The sequence below is a fragment of the Ochotona princeps genome, chromosome 16, assembly GCF_030435755.1.
Source record: "Ochotona princeps isolate mOchPri1 chromosome 16, mOchPri1.hap1, whole genome shotgun sequence".
Classification (NCBI taxonomy): Eukaryota; Metazoa; Chordata; class Mammalia; order Lagomorpha; family Ochotonidae; genus Ochotona; species Ochotona princeps.
Window position 1 is genome coordinate 2,410,136 of NC_080847.1, and position 20,119 is coordinate 2,430,254.

The window sequence follows — 20,119 nt, forward strand, 5'->3', positions numbered from 1 at the left end:
ATTGAGTTTCAGGCACCTGCGTGTGGTTCTGGCTTGGCCTGGCCCAGCCCTGGCTATTGTATACATTTGGGGATTGAACCAACAGATGAAAGAGCTTCATCTTTTCTTTCAAATAATGCAAAAGCCAGTCTAAAATAACCGACTCACTTACAATGGAAAAGAGGAAAAGGTTGTAGGGACCCAAATCTGCAGGAGGTTTGAGAGGTGGGTCCACTGTGCTCAGTGAGAGGGACCGTCTCGTGCCGGTGTAAGGACTGGAGTGTCACTGTGTGGGTATAAGCTGGGGCCTGAGAAGCAGGGGCCTCCTGTGCCCAGCACTTGCCAGGCCGCAGTGCTGCAAGGTGATGTTATCACTACAGTTAGGGCGGGGACTGCCCCTGTTGTGAGCTGAGCTGGACCTGTGGCTTCCTCCTCAAGGCACAGAGCGTGGGTGGGGAGCACAGGAGGGGCGCTTGGCGGGGTCGCTTTGGGGGAGATTGTGAAGCAGCCATGTGGGAACTGTGGTGAGGCAGCAAAGCAGAGGGTTATGGAGTGCAGCCTGGTCGCCCCCAGAGTGGCTGTGGTATAGCAAGCACAATGCGCCCCTTGGAAACACCGTCTAAACACCCCTGGACCCATTTCCCTTTGGGTTCTCCCTCCGTGTCTGATCCCTGGCACTCTCTTGTGGGCACCACATGGCTTTCCTGTTGCAACAAGAGTCCTGAGATTGAGCTGGGGGATGGCTGCCCTCTCTGTGACACCAGTGAGTGACTGGAGCCTGGGCCTTGGAAGGCCAGAAGTGTCAGGCTGGTCCAGTTTTAAGCATGACCTTGAGCTGTCATTGACCTGTCTGAGTCCTCATTGCCCATCTGTTGGATGGACACTGAAGTGCCACTATAGACAGTGTTGGGCAGAGCATGGAGTGAACCTCCTCCCTGCCCCATGCAACTGTTGCTGCCGGCGTGCTCACAGCTGCAAGGCCAGGGCTGTCCAGGCCCAGGAATGACCACAGTGTCTCTCTCTGCCCTGGGCCACAGATGACGTGCGGTTGTTTGCCTTCGTGCGCTTCACCACGGGAGACGCCATGAGCAGGAGGTCCAAGTTTGCCCTCATCACGTGGATTGGCGAGAATGTCAGCGGGCTGCAGCGGGCCAAGACCGGCACGGACAAGACGCTGGTGAAGGAGGTGGTCCAGGTAGGTGGTCCGGGCTCTTCCGGGGCTAGGAGGGGTGGGGGCATGGGTCAGCACCCAGCTGGACAGAAGGCTCTGGGTAGGATTCCTGGGAGTGTGACTCAGCTGGGCTGTTGGCCGAGCCATGCTGCTGTTCAGGTCATCACGCCATTGCTGAGGAGTCACTTGGCCCCAGAACGCAGGCTGGGGGCAGGTGCTGTGTTGGCTGTCCCAGTCATCACACCCTCAGAACAAGGCAGATAGCTACCTCCCTCTGCCTGTGGCACTGATAACCAACATGGGCCAGGGTCCCAGGGTCCTGCTCCATGGGGCAGGGGGCTTGCCTCGCTTGGTCTCTGAGCTTTCAGGGGCAACAATGCCTCCAGGTTGGCCTATGCATGTTCTAATGGCGACTGCACTGCTAAAAAATAAACCTGAAGGTCAGTGCTGGGATGCTGGACCCCAGGACAGAAACACGGCAGAGTTTGAGTCAAGTCTGGGGTGCAGGGAGATGCTGCAGGCCCAGGCGGGCTTCTTGTGACAAGTGTGCCACCGACAGTCGGGGGGAACTGTGTGTGCCTGTGTGTGCTTGCGCCCGTGTGTTGTGGGGGAGGAAACACTCTGTACTATCTCCTGCAGCTTTTCTGTTAATAAAAAATTTCCCAAAGAAAGCTTTTATGTGAGAAAGTAACAGGGTGGGCATGGCCTGGAGGGTCAGCCAGCAGCTGGGATGCCTGCGTCCCGTGCCAGACAGTCTGAGTTGGAGTCCCAGCTCAGCTCCAGTCCCACTTCCTGCTGGTGTGCACTGTGGGAAACAGCGGGCAGTGGCCTGACTCATCGCCTTCCTGCCACGCACAAGGGAGACCCGACTTGGAGCTCCTGGCTCCTAGCTTCTGGCTGGGCCGCCGTGGTTGTCTGGGGAGTGAGCCAACAGATCAGGATTATCTCTCTGCCTCTCAGATAACAAGAGGAAGTGGTGAATCTCATCTGAGTGCCACGCCAGGGGTAGAGTCAGTGCTCGGTAACCTCCATTTCTGTCACATCTGCTGGGTGCTCCCGGAAACCCCACGGCAGCCAGCTGTCTGGCCCTGACCCTGGCTTTGGGACACCTTTGACCTTTGGCCCTATTGTCCTGGCCAGTTTTCTCCAGAGCTCTGGGGTTTAACAGCCCACTCATTTTTAGGGCTCTCCTGGGTGGCAGCAGATGGAAATGTGTAAGATCCTGTGCTCCCTGGCCAGAATGCTCTGTGGGACCACCCCTCTGCAGCCTGCCCCTCTCTGGGGTGGGGTTAGGGAGAGCCGGTGGGGCTGGGGCCTGGCAGGGTGGGGCAGGAACCCCTTTCCAACTGCTGACTCTCGCATATTCTTTTTATTCTCTCTCACTTTTTAAAAATGTAAAATATAATGAAATGAACCCCTTGGCCTTTCAAAGGGTCCAGTGCAGTGGCATATGGCATATTCAGTCTGACAACCATCACCAGCATCAAGTTCCAGAACATTCTTGTCACCCCCAGAGGAGTCCTAATACCCCTTGGAGTTATCCACAGTTTCAAATTTTGAGTGGGTAGATGGGTGGTCCTGCGACTGAGTGGGACTGTGGGAAACTGGCTGCGTGCCCGGAGCCTTCTTGCATGAGCCAGCAGGAGCTACAGCTCTTGTGTCTGCACACCCTGTCAGGTTCGGCTGCCTTGGGGCCCACGCTCACCTCCATTCTGGCTTGGCCTTAGGCCTCAGCACAGTGGAAGTGGGTCCTTCTGGGTCAGGAGCACAGAAGGAAGAGCCTTCTTTTCTCCACATCTGTGTGTCTCAGAAGCCAGGATCTGATTGGCCTTAGCTCGGGTCACATAGCCAGCTTGTATGGTTGGCAGCTATAGTGTGACGTGGTGCCAATGTGTGTACTGTGGGCCCTGTTGGGCAGGCGGATGTGCAGTTGAGGTTTGCCCGTCAGCAGTGCGTTTTCCATTTTTGCGTGCTGTCAGGAGCTCCTGCAGCCCTCCCACTTATACTGCAGCTTTCATTGTGGCCAGTGAGGCTGTCTGGGGCCTGCTGTCTTTGCATGGTCACTGAGGTCCTGCCAGCACTGGCAGGGCCACCGGCTGTCCCCTGGGTCACACGGATGCTGTCCGGGGGCTCCTCTGCACTCCATGGCTGAGGCCCGGGGGCCCTGGCTCAGCTTCTTCTTGCCACCATCTGTGTACAGGCTGGCGTTTGTGTAAAGTGATGAATGAGCTGTTGACTTGACTGGCATGACTGGCGTCCTACCCCATCCTGCACTTTGTGGGGAGGTGGAGTCACTGGGTAGGTGGTTTTTGTTCCTTGAGGGTTTTTTTTTTTTGAAGATGTATATTTTCTATTTAAAATGCAGAGCTAGAAAGGGAGACAGAGATCTTTCATCCACTGGTTCACTCTCCAGATGGCCACAACGGCTGCGTTTGGGTTGTGCCAAAGCCAGGGACCAGGAACTTCTTCCAGGTCTTCCAGGGACCCAAACACTTGGGTCAAATTCTGCTGCTTTCTTAAGTCAGTAGCAGATAATTGGATTGGAAGTGGAGCAGCCAAGACTCAAACTGGCGCTGCCGGTGGTGGCTTACCGTGTGACACCCGTGTGCTGGCATTATCACTGGGCAGGTCCTAATGCATCGACCTTCTACCCAACTCTTCCTTCCTGGGCCTCAGTTTCCCCATTTTGCACATGGTAAATCAGATGAGTGGACTCATTGTGATTTGCCACATTCTGAAATAGTTTCCTGTTCTTTTCCCCCTTTTAAGAAACCAGATAGGTTATTTATGAATTGGCCTTTGAAAGAATTGCAGTATGTAGACAGGCCTGGCCATGCAGTGGTCTGGGGGCACAGTTGGGGCCTGCGTGGCTGCGGCAGGGTGGTGCTCACAGCGTTGCTGCCTCTCCTGAGCATTGCGGGGATCCTACGAGTTGATACGAGCAGTGTCTGCATGGGGGACTTTCCCATGGAGAGTGTGGCCGCATGGGCAGCAGATGGGATCTTGTGATCCTCCTCCACCCCTGTCAATGCCCGATTGTCTTGCCAATGTCTGAGACGAGACCACCGGCCAAGTCCCAGCTTTGTCCCACTGTCACTGCTGACTTCACACAGTTCTGGCTCCTTCCCTGGCGGGTCACATTATGCAGCAGGAGGGAAACCAGGCCCTAGCAAGTCCACAGCTAGTGCAGACAGGCCTGAGGCCCTGGGGGCTGGACGCTAGGTCTCTCTAGCCCACATTCAGAGCCCGGCTGAGCAATGAGCCATGTCCATGTTAAGAACCCAGCTGAGCGATGAGCCGTGTCTGTGGCTGCTGGAGAGGGGACAACAGGAGACAGAAGCCAGCCTGGCGGGGGCAGTGGTGGCCTGGCAGCAGGGGCTATGGGTGGCTTGGGCTGGGAGACGCCGTACTTGTACCCGGGGAATGCGCTGAGTGGGCAGCAAGCACGGCTGCCCGCCGTCGCTGCTGTTGCGTCGGCTGCATGGAACTGTCCTGGACAGAACACCCGCCCCATTGTTCTGGGGCCTCTCTGCAGGATTGTGATGACAATGTGGTGGCCACTGGGGGGCCCTGCCCAGCACCCGTCCCCGGCGTCCTGGGGGAGAGCCAGGAGTGGCTGGCACTGTGGCCTGCTTGCAGAGCACTGCGATGTGGAGATGTACAGGTTCCCAGAACAGCTGTCCACAGGGCGTGTCCGTGGGCAGGTGGGGGCGGGGCCTGCTGTGGGGCTGTGGAGCCTGAGAGCTGAGCTCAGGCCCCAGAAATGGAGGGCCTGCCCCCACTGACACACTGCACCAGTCCCCCAGCACTGCTCTGAGGCCACGAGCCATTGAAACTGCTCTGGAGAGATGGGCATGATATGTGCCATGTGCATTTTTTAAACTTAGAGCAGTTCTTCGTCTTTCTTGATGACAGACACATTGTTTGAAATCTTTATCTTATTTGCCATGTAGAGATGCGGAGAAGTCTGCACCCAGCTTCACTCCCCCACATGTCCACCTTGGCCAGGGCTGGGCCAAGCTGAAGTCAGGAGCTGGGCATTTAACCCAGGCCACCCACGTGAGTGGCAGAGTTCCAAGCGCTTAGCCCATCACCTGCTACCTTCCTGCATGTGCCTTAGAAAGAAGCTGGAAGGGTTGACACCATGACGTAGTAAATTAAAGCTCCACCTCTGGTGCTGGTATGCCGTATGAGTGCCAGTTCGAGTCCCGGCTGCTCCACTTCCTGTTCAGCTCCCTGCCTGTGGCCTGGGAAAGAAGCAGGGCATCTCCTACTTTTATGGTCTCCTGTTTCCATTTGCAATCTCAGAATTTTAATGGCTCACTGCTGCTTTGTGAATGAGTGTGGTGAACCATGTACAGCCAGTGAGGTGTGCTGGGTGTGTGTGTGTGTGTGTGTGTGGCAGCTGGTGAGGTGTGCTGGGTGTGTGTGTGTGTGGCAGCCGGTGAGGTGTGCTGGGTGTGTGTGTGTGTGTGTGTGTGGCAGCTGGTGAGGTGTGCTGGGTGTGTGTGTGTGTGGCAGCCGGTGAGGTGTGCTGGGTGTGTGTGTGTGTGTGTGTGTGTGTGTGTGGCAGCCGGTGAGGTGTGCTGGGTGTGTGTGTGTGTGGCAGCTGGTGAGGTGTGCTGTGTGTGTGTGTGTGGGGGGGCAGCTGGTGAGGTGTGCTGGGTGTGTGTGTGTGTGTGTGTGGCAGCCGGTGAGGTGTGCTGGGTGTGTGTGTGTGTGGCAGCTGGTGAGGTGTGCTGTGTGTGTGTGTGGGGGGGGGCAGCTGGTGAGGTGTGCTGGGTGTGTGTGTGTGTGTGTGTGGCAGCTGGTGAGGTGTGCTGGGTGTGTGTGTGTGTGTGGCAGCCGGTGAGGTGTGCTGGGTGTGTGTGTGTGTGTGGCAGCCGGTGAGGTGTGCTGGGTGTGTGTGTGTGTGTGGCAGCCGGTGAGGTGTGTGGTGTGTGTGTGTGTGTGGCAGCTGGTGAGGTGTATTCTGGGTGTGTGTGTGTGTGTGTGTGTGTGGCAGCCGGTGAGGTGTGTGGTGTGTGTGTGTGTGTGTGTGTCTGTATGCGCATGCACTTTCTCTGGCCAGCACTTCCCTGTGCCTCAGTTCTCATTGGTCTTATCCAGCTCACAGATCTGTGACAGTTACATGAAAGTGCGTAGTGGATGCTTGGTGAACATGAAGTGTCCAGCATAGATGCTGCTTACTTATTTATCCGACTTCTGTTGAAAAATGGAACCAGCCTGTGTTTTCTAACAGTGAACATCTTTGTGTGTGTGTTGAGTTCTCTCTTGGGGAAAAACTCACCGTCCTGGAAGTGGGGGAGGAGCAGGAGGTTGGGCACAGCTTGGACTGGACAGGAACCAAAGAACTAACCCCAGATGCCATCTCCAGCTTGTCAGCTGACCGACAGCCGGGGGCTATTTGGAGCCTTGCCTTAAGAAGGATTCAGAGGTTAAGTCTGCACTCAGCAGGGGACAGGGAGGGGATGCTGTGATTGATTTATGATTCTGCCATGGACACAGGAGCTATCCCTGGTCGCAGATGAAGCGGTTGTCAGAGGTCAGGCAAGACGGGGGCGTCTCCCACCGCAGAAGTTGCCAGGCTGTGTCGGAGGGTGGGGTGGCTAGGCAAGTGGGTGGCACACAGGGCTCAGGTTTCTGATAGCAGCAGCAGGTGCTCCTGTTTGGCTGTGACCCAGATCTGCCTGCAGTCCACCCTGGGACCCCATGCCTGTTCCTTCCCCCGTGAGGCAGGCCGCTGTCACCCTGAGCCACCCTGGATGGCGTGGAGGCTGGCCGGCCAGTTTGTCCAGTGTGAGACTGGCCTCATCTGCTGGTCTCCCTCCTTCTATGATGACTCATGCCTGTTCCCAGAGCCTCTTCTTTTCAGATCAATTTCTTTGTTCTGGTAGAATCTTGCCCTTTGGTGGAGTATTTCAGGAGGTGATGGGTGGGAGGGAGGAGTGGGGGGAACCTGGAGGTCTGACTGCGGAGGCTTTTAATCCGGCCCACGTTGTCCCAGGCTGCCTGAGTCTTTTCTGCTGCACGGTGGGGTCTTTGGTTTATGCTTAGCCTCGGGCCCCTGGGAGCAGGGAGGCGTGCTGTGGCCTGTGTGCGCCTTGCCCACCCACAGCCGCCTGACCCGTTTGTGGGAGGAGCGGCTGTGTCCTGTGCTCTTTGTGGCAAGGGCTTGGCATGGCCTGAGGGAAGCACAGCCTTCATTTTCAGATCTGAGTACATTGTTGTGAGCCAGGTTCCCCAGAGCCCTGGACCCTGCAGTCTGTAGGGGGCTTTGTCCATGCCCCTGGACTCTAGCCACATGGGTGTGGGTCCCTAGGGACTGATGGGGGAGAGGGCTCTAGAGGTGCCTTGGTCTGGAGATGAGTGTGCTGGGCCCGAGCTGTTCTGTGCTTCCTCTCCTCCTCCTCCTTTTCCTGAGAGAGAGCAAGAGACTGAGAGAGCGCGAGAGAAAACACACTTCCATCTGCTGGTTCACTCCCCAAATGGCTACAACAGCCAAAGCTGAGCTAGTTTGAAACCAGGAGCCAGGAGATTCTTCTGGTTATCCCATGTGGGTACAGGGGCCCGAGCACTTGGGTCACTTTCCCAGGCTATTAACAGGGAGCTGGATTCGAAGTGGAGCAGCTGGGACTTGGATGCTGGTGTTGTCAGGTAGAAGCTTAACCTTTGCCTCTCTTTCTTCTCTCAAAGACTTCCCGGGGGCAGTCATTTCCCCTTCCCAGGCACGGGACAGTGTCTGGCAGCAGCAGTTGTTGGGTGACCCTTGCGCTTGGTGGAGGGAATGATTTCCTGGCCTCAGTGATGGTCAGTGCTCTGCCTTGCCCCCCGTTTCACATGCTCACCTGCCCAGGAACCCACCCCCACTTGTCTTTTCTACCCAGAATGTCTAGCTATTCCAAGGAGAAGACCTGGCCCTTCTATTCTGATCAGCTCTCCCATGGGGAACCCTGGGCCCAGCAAGGCCCACCCACCTGAGAAGCAGGCCCAGGCTTCTGCCCCAGGAAGGACATGGGCTCTGTTCTGATGGGCCCTGGAGCTTCAGAAATGCCTGTGTGGGTCACAACTTGATGAGGGAGATGTGGCATTGCATATTAGGCTGCCGCTGGGGCCACCTGTGTTCCCTTTGGGAGTGCCTCGGATTGAGTCCGCCTCTGCTTCCTGTTCAGCTTCCTGCTACTGTGCCTGGGAGGTGGTGGGGTAATGACCCCAGGGCTTGTTGAGCCACTTGTCTCCCCAAGGCGTCACAACAAAAACCTGTCTTCAGAAGACAAAACAACCATCACTTCTGTCGTCTGAGGCAGAAAGCTAAGGATAGATGTGAGTTTTGGCTGATACTTTGGTGTTAAACTTGTCCCTGGAGTTTGGTATTTTGTTTAAAATATGTTAACACCGAGTTTTTTTTTTTTTTCAAGTTTTGCTCCTTTACATTTATTGTGGCATTGTGTTGTCCTGCGTTGCTGCTTATTCAAGGTTATGATCTGTTTTTCCGTGTATGTTGTGTGGTTTTAAGTCGGGCTGTGCACAGCTGTGAGTGTTATTCACTTTAGACCTTATCAAGCCGGTTTCTTCTTAATCTGCACCTTGAGATAGCTAACCGACCCAGGCGCCACAGCACTGATGTCTTTGAGTCACCGCTGGAGCTATCACACAGTGGAGAACTTTGGACGCCCTTGGCTGTGGGCTTCGCCTCCCAGGCGCTCACCACCCCCGCTGCTCCCCTGAGCTGTCAGGGTCCAGGGTTGGGAAACCTCTCCTGTCTCTCAGGTCCAGCTTACCCACTTTCACTGTCCTGGTCAGGTACATGGGGGGGATACAAAGTTTCTTTAGGGTGTTTTTGTGCTGAGTCTCTTCCAGCTTAGCTCAAGGAACTTATCTTAAAAGAAGAAGAAGAAAAAAAAAAGCTGACACAGGGAGGGAGGATTAAATGAGAAAGGGCATGAGGCTGTGCCTGGCACACGTCGGCTGCTTGGTGAATATTAACCTCCCTGATAGCAAGGACACTGGAGAACTTGAACTTGAGGTCCTTCTTGGCAGGATGGAGTCCTTTTATTTTACATTTATTTGTTTGATAAATTTAGTTCTTGATTTTATTTTTCATGAACTTTTATATATTTTTTAAAGATTTATTTATTTTTATTACAAAGTCAGATATACAGAGAGGAGGAGAGACAGAGAGGAAGATCTTCCATCTGATGATTCACTCCCCAAGTGAGCGCAAGGCCAGTGCTGTGCCGATCCGAAGCCAGGAACCAGGAACCTCTTCCTGGTCCCCCACGCCGGTGCAGGGTCCCAATGCATTGGGCCGTCCTCGACTACTTTCCCAGGCCGCAAGCAGGGAGCTGGATGGGAAGTGGAGCTGCCGGGATTGGAACCAGTGCCCATGTGGGATCCTGGTGTGCTCAAGGCGAGGACTTTAGCCGCTAGGCCACACCGCCAGGCCTTTTCATGAACTTTTAAAGAAAGGAGTTATTTATTTTTATTGTAAGGTCAGATCTACAGAGAAGGAGAGACAGAGAGACAAAGATCTTCCGTCCACTGGGTCACTCCCCAAGTGGCCGCAGCAGCCAGAGCTGAGTTGATCCGAAGCCAGGGGCCAGGAGCTTCCTCTAGGTCTCCCACATTGGTGCAGGTCCCAAGGCCTTGGGCCATCCTGAGGAGTGGAGCAGCTGGGACATGAACCAATGACCGTATGAATCCCAGCACATGCAAGGCGAGGACTTTAGCCACTAGGATACTGTGCCTGCCACTCCCCCCACCACCACCACTTTTTTAAAAAAAAGATCGATTTATTTTTGTCTGAAAGGCAGTTACAGAGAGATGCAAAGAAAAGTCTCTGATTCCCTGGTTCGCTCCCCAGATGTCTATCATGGCCAGAGCAGGGCTGGCCCCACGTCAGGAACTAGGAGCTTCTTTTGGATCTCCCACCTGGGTGTAGAGACCAGAGCACTCGGGCCATTTTCCATTGCTTTCTCAGGTACATTATGGAGGGGTGAACTGGAAATGGAGCAGCTGGACTGGAACCAGCACCTTTACGGTACGCCAGTACTGCAGGCAGAGGCTTAGCCTGCGAACCACGTTGCTGGCCCAAGATGTTCTTTAATTTAACTTGGGTTAGAACCAGCCACATTCAAAGGGGGCAGTTTGGTTGCCCCTCGTTACCCACAGTATGGCCCAACTGCCACCCTTCCTGGCCCCTAGGAGTTGGTGGCTCCTTGCAGAGGTCAGCTTTCGGGTCAGCTGCACCGTGTAACTATCACTTCAGGCAGGTATTGCCTCTGCTCCGCCTTTGTCTTGTTTAAAATGGAAATAATACCGAGCGTTTAGTGGGACTTACACAGAGACAACACAGCTCTCTTGGGGAGTGTTTTGTGTATGGTACAGGGAGCCTCCCTCGCCTCTCCTCGTCACCCACCTTCCCTTCCCCCAGCATACTGTTCAGTGACGGGGGGTGCGTGTTGCACGGCTGTGTAGCCATCACCACCACGTATTTGTAGAAAGCTCCTGTCATTTTTTGTTCCTTTCTCCAGCCCCTGGTAACCATGCACATACCTTTTGAATGGGCGTAGGAGCCAGTGCTGTGGCCTGGCAAGTTAAGCCTCTGCCTGTGACTCCAGTATCCCATGTGAATTGCAGTTCCAGTCCTGGTTGCTCCACTTCCTGTCCAGCTCCAAGGATGAGCTAAGTGCTTGGGCCCCTGCAGCTGCTGAGAGACCCAGAGGAAGTTTCTGGCTTTGGCCTGGCCCAGCCCCCTTGGGGAAGACCCAACTGATAGATCTCTTTCTTTGTAAATCTGACTCTGAAATCAATCAATCAATAAATGTTAAAAACTGGGATCAGACAATGCATGGCCTTTCGTGGCTGGCTTCTTGGGCCTGGCGTTGTTTTTTGTTTTTTTTTTTTTAAGATTAATTTTATTTTTGATGCAAAGGCAGATATACAGAGAGGAGAAGAGCTCGAGAGGAAGATCTGTTCAATGATTCCCCAAGTGGCCGCAATGGCTGATGCTTCACCATTCTGAAGCCAGGAGCCAGGAACTTCCTCCAGGCCTCCCATGTGGGTGCAGGGTCCCAAGGCTTTGGGCCATCCTCGACTGCTTTCCCAGGCTACAAGTAGGGAGTTGGATGGGAAGTGGGGCTGCCGGGATTAGAACCGGCACCCATATGGGATCCCAGTGTGTTCAAGGTGAGGACTTTTAGCTCCTGGCCACTGGCATTGGGCCCTTTAGCACTGGGCCCTGGCATTGGGTTTTGAGGCTCACTCCACAGTGGCCTGGATCCCTGCCCAGCTCCTTTCACTGGCGGGACACGGGTCCCTGTGTCCTCAGCTCTCCCTCGGGGCAGGTGTGCATGTGGCCCTGGGTGTGGGGGTGCTGGGCTTTGAGGACAGTGTTTGCTCTGTGGGTCAGCCTGGCGCCGGTCAGATACTCAGTGATGCCGCTTGCTGTGATGACTTTTCCGTACAGACTTTGGGTCATATGGTGCTTTTTGCTTGTCACCTTTGTGTCTGGTAGCTTCCTCTGGGTTCGTATCTGCGCCATCATGAAGCACGCCTGCTCGCTGAATCTTAGGAGCCCATTGTAAATGCCCGTTTATCTCCAGGGCTTAGGGTTCTCTGATAAGCCAGCTCACCTGCTTCCTGCATTTCCGCTGCCAGCATGTACTGAAGCCCTCATGTCCCAGATCTGGGGACAATGTGCTTGCCACCCAGGGACCCCAAGATCAGGCAGTGACTGTCTGCCGTGTCCGTCTCTGTGCCCCATAACCTGGCCTTGGTGTTTATTGAATGAATGCCAGCAAGGTCCAGTGCCTGCCTCTCCATCTCGGATTCCCTGCCATCAGCTGTGCATTCTCTTCACTTTCTGAAGTTTCTGGAGCTTCGGGTGCTGGGGGCCACCTGGCATGTGGACTGGGCACCCCGAGGTCACGTGCCGCCTCCTGGTTAACTGGGATCTATGTGTTTTCACTGTTCTTGCAGAATTTCGCAAAAGAGTTTGTGATCAGTGACCGGAAGGAGCTGGAGGAGGATTTTATCAAGAGCGAGCTCAAGAAGGCAGGGGGAGCCAACTATGACGCCCAGACGGAGTAGCCCTGCCCTCCCATGCCCCTCGCCTGCGCCACCTGCTGCTCCCAGGGCCTGGGGACCGCCGGTCTCGGCTCCCAGCCCGCCTGCCCACCAGGGAGAAGAGATGCGAGGAGAGGCAGCGCCCGGCCCCGGCATCTGCCCCCACTGCCCTGCCTACCCTGCCCACCTCCCAAGCCCTGCTGTGCCCGCCATGCCCCATCTCATGAGCTCATGTCCCAGCTTCCTTCAACCTCCTTTTCTTCCCCTCTTTCTTCTGTTGGTCCTGAAGAAAAATCATTTTAATGCCAAGGTTGTGCCCCTCATCAACTGTGAGGGTGCTCCGTGTGAGGCCCAAGCAGCCCCAACACCACCACCAGCACACTGCTCCTGAACCCGGGCCAGTGTCGCCAAGCCTAGTTGTCCTTGGCTGTGGGGGCCGCTGTGCCAGGGCCTGTGCCCACCTCCTGCAGCCTTCGCCAGCACACACGTGTCCCACGAACCATACCCAGACCCCTTGGGATTCTCTCCTGGGTCCTCGGCTCTCCTCCATTCCAGTTGCCTGTGCGCTGCGCTGGGCGGTGAGAAGTTTGGTCCACCCAGCCCAAAGCAAGTGAGAAAATTTGCCTTAAACCCTGCCTGACAGTGACTTGGTCATGTGGTCTGAAGCCACCCATTCCCATTCTTTCCCTGAAATCTCATCATGGCACAAGCAGGGACAGAGGCGGAGTCCAGGTCTGATCTGGGGAGCGTTTCAGGGTTCACTTTGGGGGGCTCCCAGGACCCCAGGGACAAAGGCTCCAGGTGAGGGTTGAGAACCCAGCAGAACCAGGGGCTTACTCCATACTGTCCAAAGGTTGGGCTGCACACTACGGGGCTGGCCCCCTCACTGTGTTTGGGGAACGGTAGCTCCAGCCCCCACAGCAGCTAGGAAATCTGGGGTTTCAGCCTGGGGTCTGCAAACCAAAGTCCCAAGGCTGCTCTACCGTTACAGAATGGCACAGTAGGCATGGTGCCCGCGGAGCCCGTTTCCCAGAGCTCCCTCCCTCCTTCGTCTCCCCTACTCCGCTCCTGCTGGGGAAGAGGTTTGGCCTGCGTTGGGGCTGTGAAGAACATCTCTGCGCTCAGTTTACAGAAATAAACAGTTTGCGTTTTTTCAAAAAAAGGAAGAAAATAGTTTGGTTTCTTGATTCGCCTGACAAGGTTTCTTGGCTGCGGGCACAGCGGTAACCGTTGGCACACTGACTGGAGGTGAAGTACATACCCACACAGCAGCTAGTTCGGTTAGTGCACCCCTTTTTTCTTAATAGTTGTTAATTCATTTGAGGGGCAAAGTGACAGCAGCAAGCCAGGGCAGGGTCAGGGACTCCTCCCGGGTCTCCTGCGGGTGCAGGGGCGCTAGCGCTCAGGCCGTCCTCTGCTGCCTTGCCAGGCGTGTCGGCAGGGAGCTGGATCACAGGTGTGGTCACCAGGACGTGGAAGTGCTCTCCTAGGTGACGGCTTAACCCATTGTGTCAGCCCATGAGCAGCCACCAGTCAGCAGATGCTGTTGTGTCCCCACGGCCACCCTTGGGGGTAGGGCTTTGCCCCAGGCCCCCTGTGTCCCAGTGGTGGCGGGGGTGGGGGGTGGAGGAGGAGAGTATGGGAAAGTCCTGGCCTTGAGGCCTGGCCGTTGCATCAGCTCAGGTGTCCTAAGGGGCCCGGAGCCCTCCTTGCTGGCAAAGCTGAGAGAATCCGTTTTCCTGGGCTTGGCTGTGACACCGTTTCTGAGCTGAAGTCCCTGGGGACTCGGAATGAGGCCGGAGCAGCTGCTGCTGGGAGCACCCAGTGTAGAGAGGCGGGGGTAGGGAGAGAAAAACACTCCGAGCCCCGCAAGGTGTGTGGGCAGGCCGTGGCCATGCCACTCAGCAGTGGGAGACCACGCGTCACCTCCAAGCCACACCTGGGCCCTTGTCCATGCACAGCTGCCCCAGCTGTGTGGCTTTTGGCGAATGAGCTAATCTCCCTGGGGCCTTCCTTTTCATCATCTGATGAAGGACACAGGAGCAGGTCTTGTGGGTCACAGGGTCCGTGTCTCATCGCCCTACACTCACGACACTGCACTACTAGGCACCGCTCAGCCAGGCCTGGCTCTGGCCAGCAAGATTGAAGCCCAGCCTTGGCCAGACATCGTCTCTGCCCAGAAGAGACTGGTTGCGTGGGGCCAGGCTGGAAGGGAGCCTGCCCCTGTGGCGCCTGTGTGTTCATCATGGGTGCAGTCTTGCTTCTGCTCAGGCCTTGGCCTAGGCCGTGGGAGCCCTCTGATGCTGAGTCAGCTCACACCAACTCACCCACAGCCCTGCCCTGCGTGGCTGACCCCACAACGCCAGCCCCCTCCCCCTACCCAGTGGACACAGTTACAGCCCAGGAGGAGTCCCTGGGTTCTGAGAGAAGCTGAGCAGTCTAGTTGGGTTATCCAGGAGGACTTTGCAGAGGAGGCAGCATCCGAGCTGAGAACTCTGGGAGTGAGGAGACAGGCTTTGGGGGTGCAGCTGGCTGCTTCCAGAGGGGTCTTGCAGGAGCCTGGGTGGTGACTGATGGCTTCCAAGGCACTGAGGTTTAGCATTTATCCCCCGAGGTGCCTGGCAGAGCTGCCTGGGGCTGCCCCACCTGCACCTGTACCTGAGTGCACCTCCATCAGGCAGGTGTGTCTGGGCCCTCCAGTCAGCTTGCCATCACACAACCCGGACTCCCATAGGAGCTACCACTCATTGGCTGTTTGGTTTCTGTGTTCAGAAATAGCAGTTACCTTAATCCTCCCCTGATTGTGTGTCAGGCTTTCAGCAGGTGGTTTCTTGCTAGGAGGGAGCCTGGTGTGTCTCCCATTTGGTAGCCTCCCTCATGGCCCCCACCTCAAGGCCCCTCCGGCCTGGGGTCTCCAGGTACGGAGAACAAGGGCCCATGGGCGCCAGGAACAGGTGTCTGGCCTGGTGGTGAAGACGCCTGTGTTTCAGGCATCTGGGGTTGATAGCCAACACTCCGACACTCCCGACTCCAGCTCTGGCGGCCGCAGACCTCAGAAGCAGCAGTGGCAGCTGAAGGAGACCTGGATGGAGTTCCTGGCAGCTGGTGCCCCTGCAGGCATCTGGGGAGTGAACCAGTGGATGGGAGCTCTCCCTGCCAAGGACAGAGGGATCCCCTGTGGCCTGCCCCCGACAACAGGCTGTCCTCCTTCCGGGCTCCCTGTTCCCTGCTCCCTAGTGAGTTGTGAGTGCGCCTGAGAGAAAGCAGCAAAGGAGGTCAGCCAGGGAGGCCTTGTTAAGGATTGGGGGTGCAGAATTAGCTCCGCTCGGAGCCTGAGGCCCATGGCGCTCCAGCTGGTAACCCCAGCCCAGCTCCAAGCCTCAGTGGTGCTCACCAGGCCTCTTTGTCATGGGGACGTAACTCTGGGGACTTTACTTATGTTCGGCCCCAGGATACCTGGGACAAGGGCTGTGGCCAGGTGTGTGGTAGAGGGACAGAGTCTAGATCCTTCTGCTTCTGCCGGCCACACCTGGCCCCAGCCCTGCGGAGGCTGCACCTGCCTCTGGGGTGTTTTGCCAGAGCTGATACCTGGTGGCAGGTGGCAGGAGGCAGGGGCTGTGGGGCCCTCCTGGGTTGGTGGAGGTGGGGAGGGCTAGGGAAAGGTTCAAGTCCAGCTCCAGGCTTTCAGATAGCCTGACCTCAGGAAGGATGCTTGTCACCCACAGTGGGGTACCCAAGGCACATTGCCAGCTATGCTGAAGCTCAGGGGAGACTTTATGAGGTGGCTCTTCCATGTCAGTGAATGGGAACACAGACTACTGTGTGCACCCAGGGGGTGGCCAGCCCAGGACTGGAGCCAGGTGGTGCCAGGTGCAAGCATCTGTGTTAGCCCATGCTGGTGGAATTGCATAGGAATGAATGGATTCTGACATTCTGTGCAGTGACTGGCTGTGACTGGGGCCCCCATGCCCCCTGGCCAGGACACTACCCATTGGCAGGTAGTCCCTCCAGGCTGTGGGCAGGGAGTGTAGACATATCAGCAACTGGGCTGGTGTCCACAGAAAGAGGAGCAAGTGTCGAGCAGTGGAGCTGCCCCGTGGCTGTGGGGACACAACAGCCTGAGGACCCGAGCAGTCATCCCACCAGTCTGATGAGAGCAAAGGAGAAGCTTGAAGCAGGTGCGGATCCTGACCCCACAGAACAGGTGCAACGGGACCCTTGCCAGCAAGTTCCAGGCAGAGTGAAGCCGAGGTGGGCCTCAGGTGGGCTGTGTGTGTGCAGACTGCAAGAGCTTGCTCCCTACCCCAAGCCTCGGGAGGCAGCTCTGTGTTTAGGGGCACAGCAGAGAGGAGGCCCGAGGTATGTGGACTCCAGGGCACTGCAGGAAGTTGAAGGTGGGGGCCCATCCCACTGCTCTCTGGCGGCACCTGTAAGCTGAGCCTCGCCCCACCACTTCCACACAGAGCTTTCTCCGAGCGGGCGCCCGCTTGCTGAGGGACGCCAGAGAATCCCTGAGTCCCGAGAGGAGACAAAGAGCACTTTGTGGGGCTTTGCCTTCAAGATCACACCTCGATGCTGAGCCTTCTCATTCCCACCAGAAAATCCACCCCCCCAATTCAGAAGAGGATTATAGTGCCAAGCCTGCAGCCACAGCCCAGCACCTGCCACCCCCTCAGACCGCCTCCCTGTCCTGGGTCAAGGGCCCACTGCAGGAGCTGCTGGGCCTGCCTGTGGCCCCCTTCACTTCCCGCTTCGGATGCCCCCATCACTCTCCTTCCGTCAGCCTGGAAGTCTCGCCCTTTCCCTCTACAAAGACTGGTCTCTGACCTGCTTCCTGCCTTGCCTTGCGCCCAGCCGTCCCTGCACCTGTGTTGCTCCTCCCTGCCCCCAGATGGAGCTCCGGTTACCCGGCCCCTCCCTCCATACTTGAAGGCTCTGGAGGAGCCCGGAGGGGCTGAGGCTGCAGGGGCGGCCTGGCCTGGGTGTCTTCCCCAGGCAGCAGGCCTGAGTGCCATCCTAGGCTGAGAGCACACATCCCAGGGACTCTGGGGCTGAGGACCTGGATGGCTCTGGTGCAAGGTGCCCCATGGGCTCCTGCGCCAGGGGCTGAGTTAGTAGTTTCCTACGGGCCATTTGGGCTGGAGTGACATGGACGAACCCTCCGAACCCTCCGTTGCTGCCTTTCTCATCCCCTTCATTGCCATGTCTGATGTCACTGTCGGGGACATGCCAAGCTGTGAAAGATGTCCTGAGGAATCCTAAACCCCAAGGTGAGTATAATTTAAGCAACTTAACAAAGGCACCCGGCACAGCGTAACACCTGTGCTGGGTTTGCAGGCACTCCCTGGCGTTGCCATGAGCGGACATGTCCGCTGCCGTGAGGACGCACCATCGGTGGGACAGTGTGGAGGGGCCTCAGGCTCTGGGTGTTTGACCTACTTACCCTTTGAAAACATCCACCTTGGTTTATAAAATCTCTGAGAGGCAGAGAAAGCACACGGTTTACGCTTCAAATGCACACCACAGCAGTGTGGGCTTGACCCAAGCTGAGAGCTAGTGATTCTGCCAGGGTCTGCCCTGTGTCTGGCAGGTTGGCAGGGACCTGGGGACTTGAGCATCCTTGCCGCCTCCCAGGGTCTGCCCTGGCAGGAAGCTGGAGCCTGCCCTGGGCGGCATCCTGGCTGGCATCTCCACTGCTAGGTCAGACCCCACCGCTTTATGCTTCAGAGCTGAAGGAAACACAGGTGTTCACGTGTGTGCTGCGCGGAGCCAGGTGCTGTGAGATGCTTTTCACCGCTACCTTGAATACCAAAGTTTTGGCATTTTTTTGAAGCAGGGAGTCCACAGAGCATGTCCAGCAACCAGACGGGGAAATGCCAAAGTGCTTGCCTGGGCCAGGCAGCTGGGGTTAAAGCACACCAGGAGCCAAGGAGTCAGAAGAAAGCTACAGGGGAAGAGGCCCCACCCATCCCCAAGCCTGGTGGGGAAGCACGGACAGCTGGCGCTCAGGGCGCCTGTTCTGAGTCTGAAGCATCCAGCAGGAAGCTGGTTGCTGCCAAGAGCCCCACGGTGGGCCTGAAGGGGCTGGAGGAAGAGGGTCTTCAGGAGCCCCTGCAGGACCTGGGCCTCTGCCCCTGGGTCCTCCTGCCACCTATGCTTGCTGCTCCAGTTCTTGGCCCAGGGCCTGCTCGCTCCTGCCCAGCTGGCCATCTGGATCACGCCTGTTTAACACCTTGCGCCTCCCAGCATGTCTGCAGGTGCCCTGCTGCAAAGCCCCTCTCCCAGGCTGCCACGCAGAGAGAGGGGACAGGCCCCAGGGGCAGCACGGGGAGGGGCCCGTGCCCACCGTCCACCTGACCTCCTCAGCATTAGCTGTCTGGTTGTGGCAAGCAGTTGCGCTCACCACCCCTGGACCACACGTTGAGGTCTCCGCGGAGTGAAGGAAGGGTCTCTGAAGCCTTAACTGTGCAGTCACCAGATGCTTTCCCAAGTTGGTGTAAATTGCCCAGATGGAGGGTTGCCATGGTAACCCAGGGACCACGGCAGAGCATCCCACTGAGATGCAAAGCCCGTTCCCCAGCCCCTACTCCTGACTCCACAGGAGATAACATGCAGCTGGGCTGCGGCTGCTATTGGGGTGGGGGGCAGCAGACAGCTGTATGGGACCATCTCGAGCTGTCCCCCACCAAGGAGTCCTGGGATGATTTCCCCATTCCTCCATGCGTGTGGTGTGTTGGAGCAATCGCTCGCGGAGTGAAGTGTGTTTGGTGAGGTTGGGTTTGAGTTCTCATCCAGGGATGCAGCAATCCGAGAAGAAGGGGCGGCCAGGATTCTGCTGTGGCTAAGCTGGTGCCCCTTCCCCAGCTGCCAGACTTCTCTGAGCCTTGTTCTGCATTGCAGCAACTCTCTGTCCCTTAGTAGGTAGTCCTGTGGTATCTGACCCAGTGGTGAGATTCCGCCTTGTCTCCCAGGCTGGGCCTGGGTCCTTCCTGTCTGTCCTGGGCCATGACCTGGGTGCTTAGCACCCTTTCCCGCCTCCTGTGGGCTTGGGGGATGCTGAAAAGTTGGACATGAGCCCCAGCTCCCTTGGAGGTTGGGCTCTGAGCACAGACTCGGCTGTGTCACTTGGCAGCTTTCCCCGGAGAGTCAGGAGGCAGGCGGTGGGTGGCAGGTACCCTGAGGAGCAGTGCACCTGCAGAAAGAGGAAGGACTGGCTGCTTGGCGGCAGCGGCAGTGGCAGCGGAAGGTGAAAGAAGCAGATGCCTGGGGGCCGAATGGAGGCTGAGGGAGGCAGGCTTGCCCTGTGGATGTCCCAGAGCCTCTGGCAGCTCCTTGCTGCCCTTCCTGGTACAGAGGGGAGAGCAGACACTTCTCGGAACATGTGACTTGCACTGAGTCCGTGGAGGCGTGTCGGGCTCCCCCAAGTTTGCCACTGCATGCTACCTTCAGCTCACAGGGATCCAAAGTGGCACAGCGGGAGGTGCCACCCAGGGTGGACACATGTCTGGATGGAGCCTGGCCACCTGGGTACCTGAACCTGCTGCTGCCCCTGTGGGCCTGTCCCCCAGCTCAGTGGGAATGCTGGCCCCTGGTGCACACAGCACACTCCACACTGCAGCTGCCGACCAGGAGGCATTCAGTAACTCCCTGGATGATCTCGCATGGGCTGTGGCTCCAGGTCCAAGCCACTGGGACTCGGCAAACCTGAGCATCATCCGGAAATGTTGTAAGGCTTAAACCGTTGAGACATGCGTGGAAATGACTCCCGAGGTTGCTGTTTGTCTTTATCTGAGTTTTCTTTTCACTTAAAAGTAGCATAAACTCGAGAGCAGCGGTGCCTGGCATGCTGAGCAGGTGCTTGGCTGCCTCAGCATTCCCCTGTCACAGAGCACGTGCCTGGCT

At 57.0% G+C, this 20,119-nt stretch overlaps 1 protein-coding gene across 1 annotated transcript in view; it reads left to right on the forward strand.

The window, feature by feature from the left end:
• COTL1 (coactosin like F-actin binding protein 1) overlaps positions 1 to 13,379 on the forward strand; it is a 63,215-nt gene extending 49,836 nt beyond the window's left edge. Inside the window, exons 4-5 of the mRNA XM_004584061.2 lie at positions 1,017 to 1,174; positions 12,131 to 13,379. Of these exons, the coding sequence (XP_004584118.1) occupies positions 1,017 to 1,174; positions 12,131 to 12,241 (269 nt within the window). The 3' untranslated portion in view covers positions 12,242 to 13,379. The remainder of the gene's footprint in view (positions 1 to 1,016; positions 1,175 to 12,130) is intronic.
• The last annotated feature ends 6,740 nt before the right edge of the window (positions 13,380 to 20,119 follow it).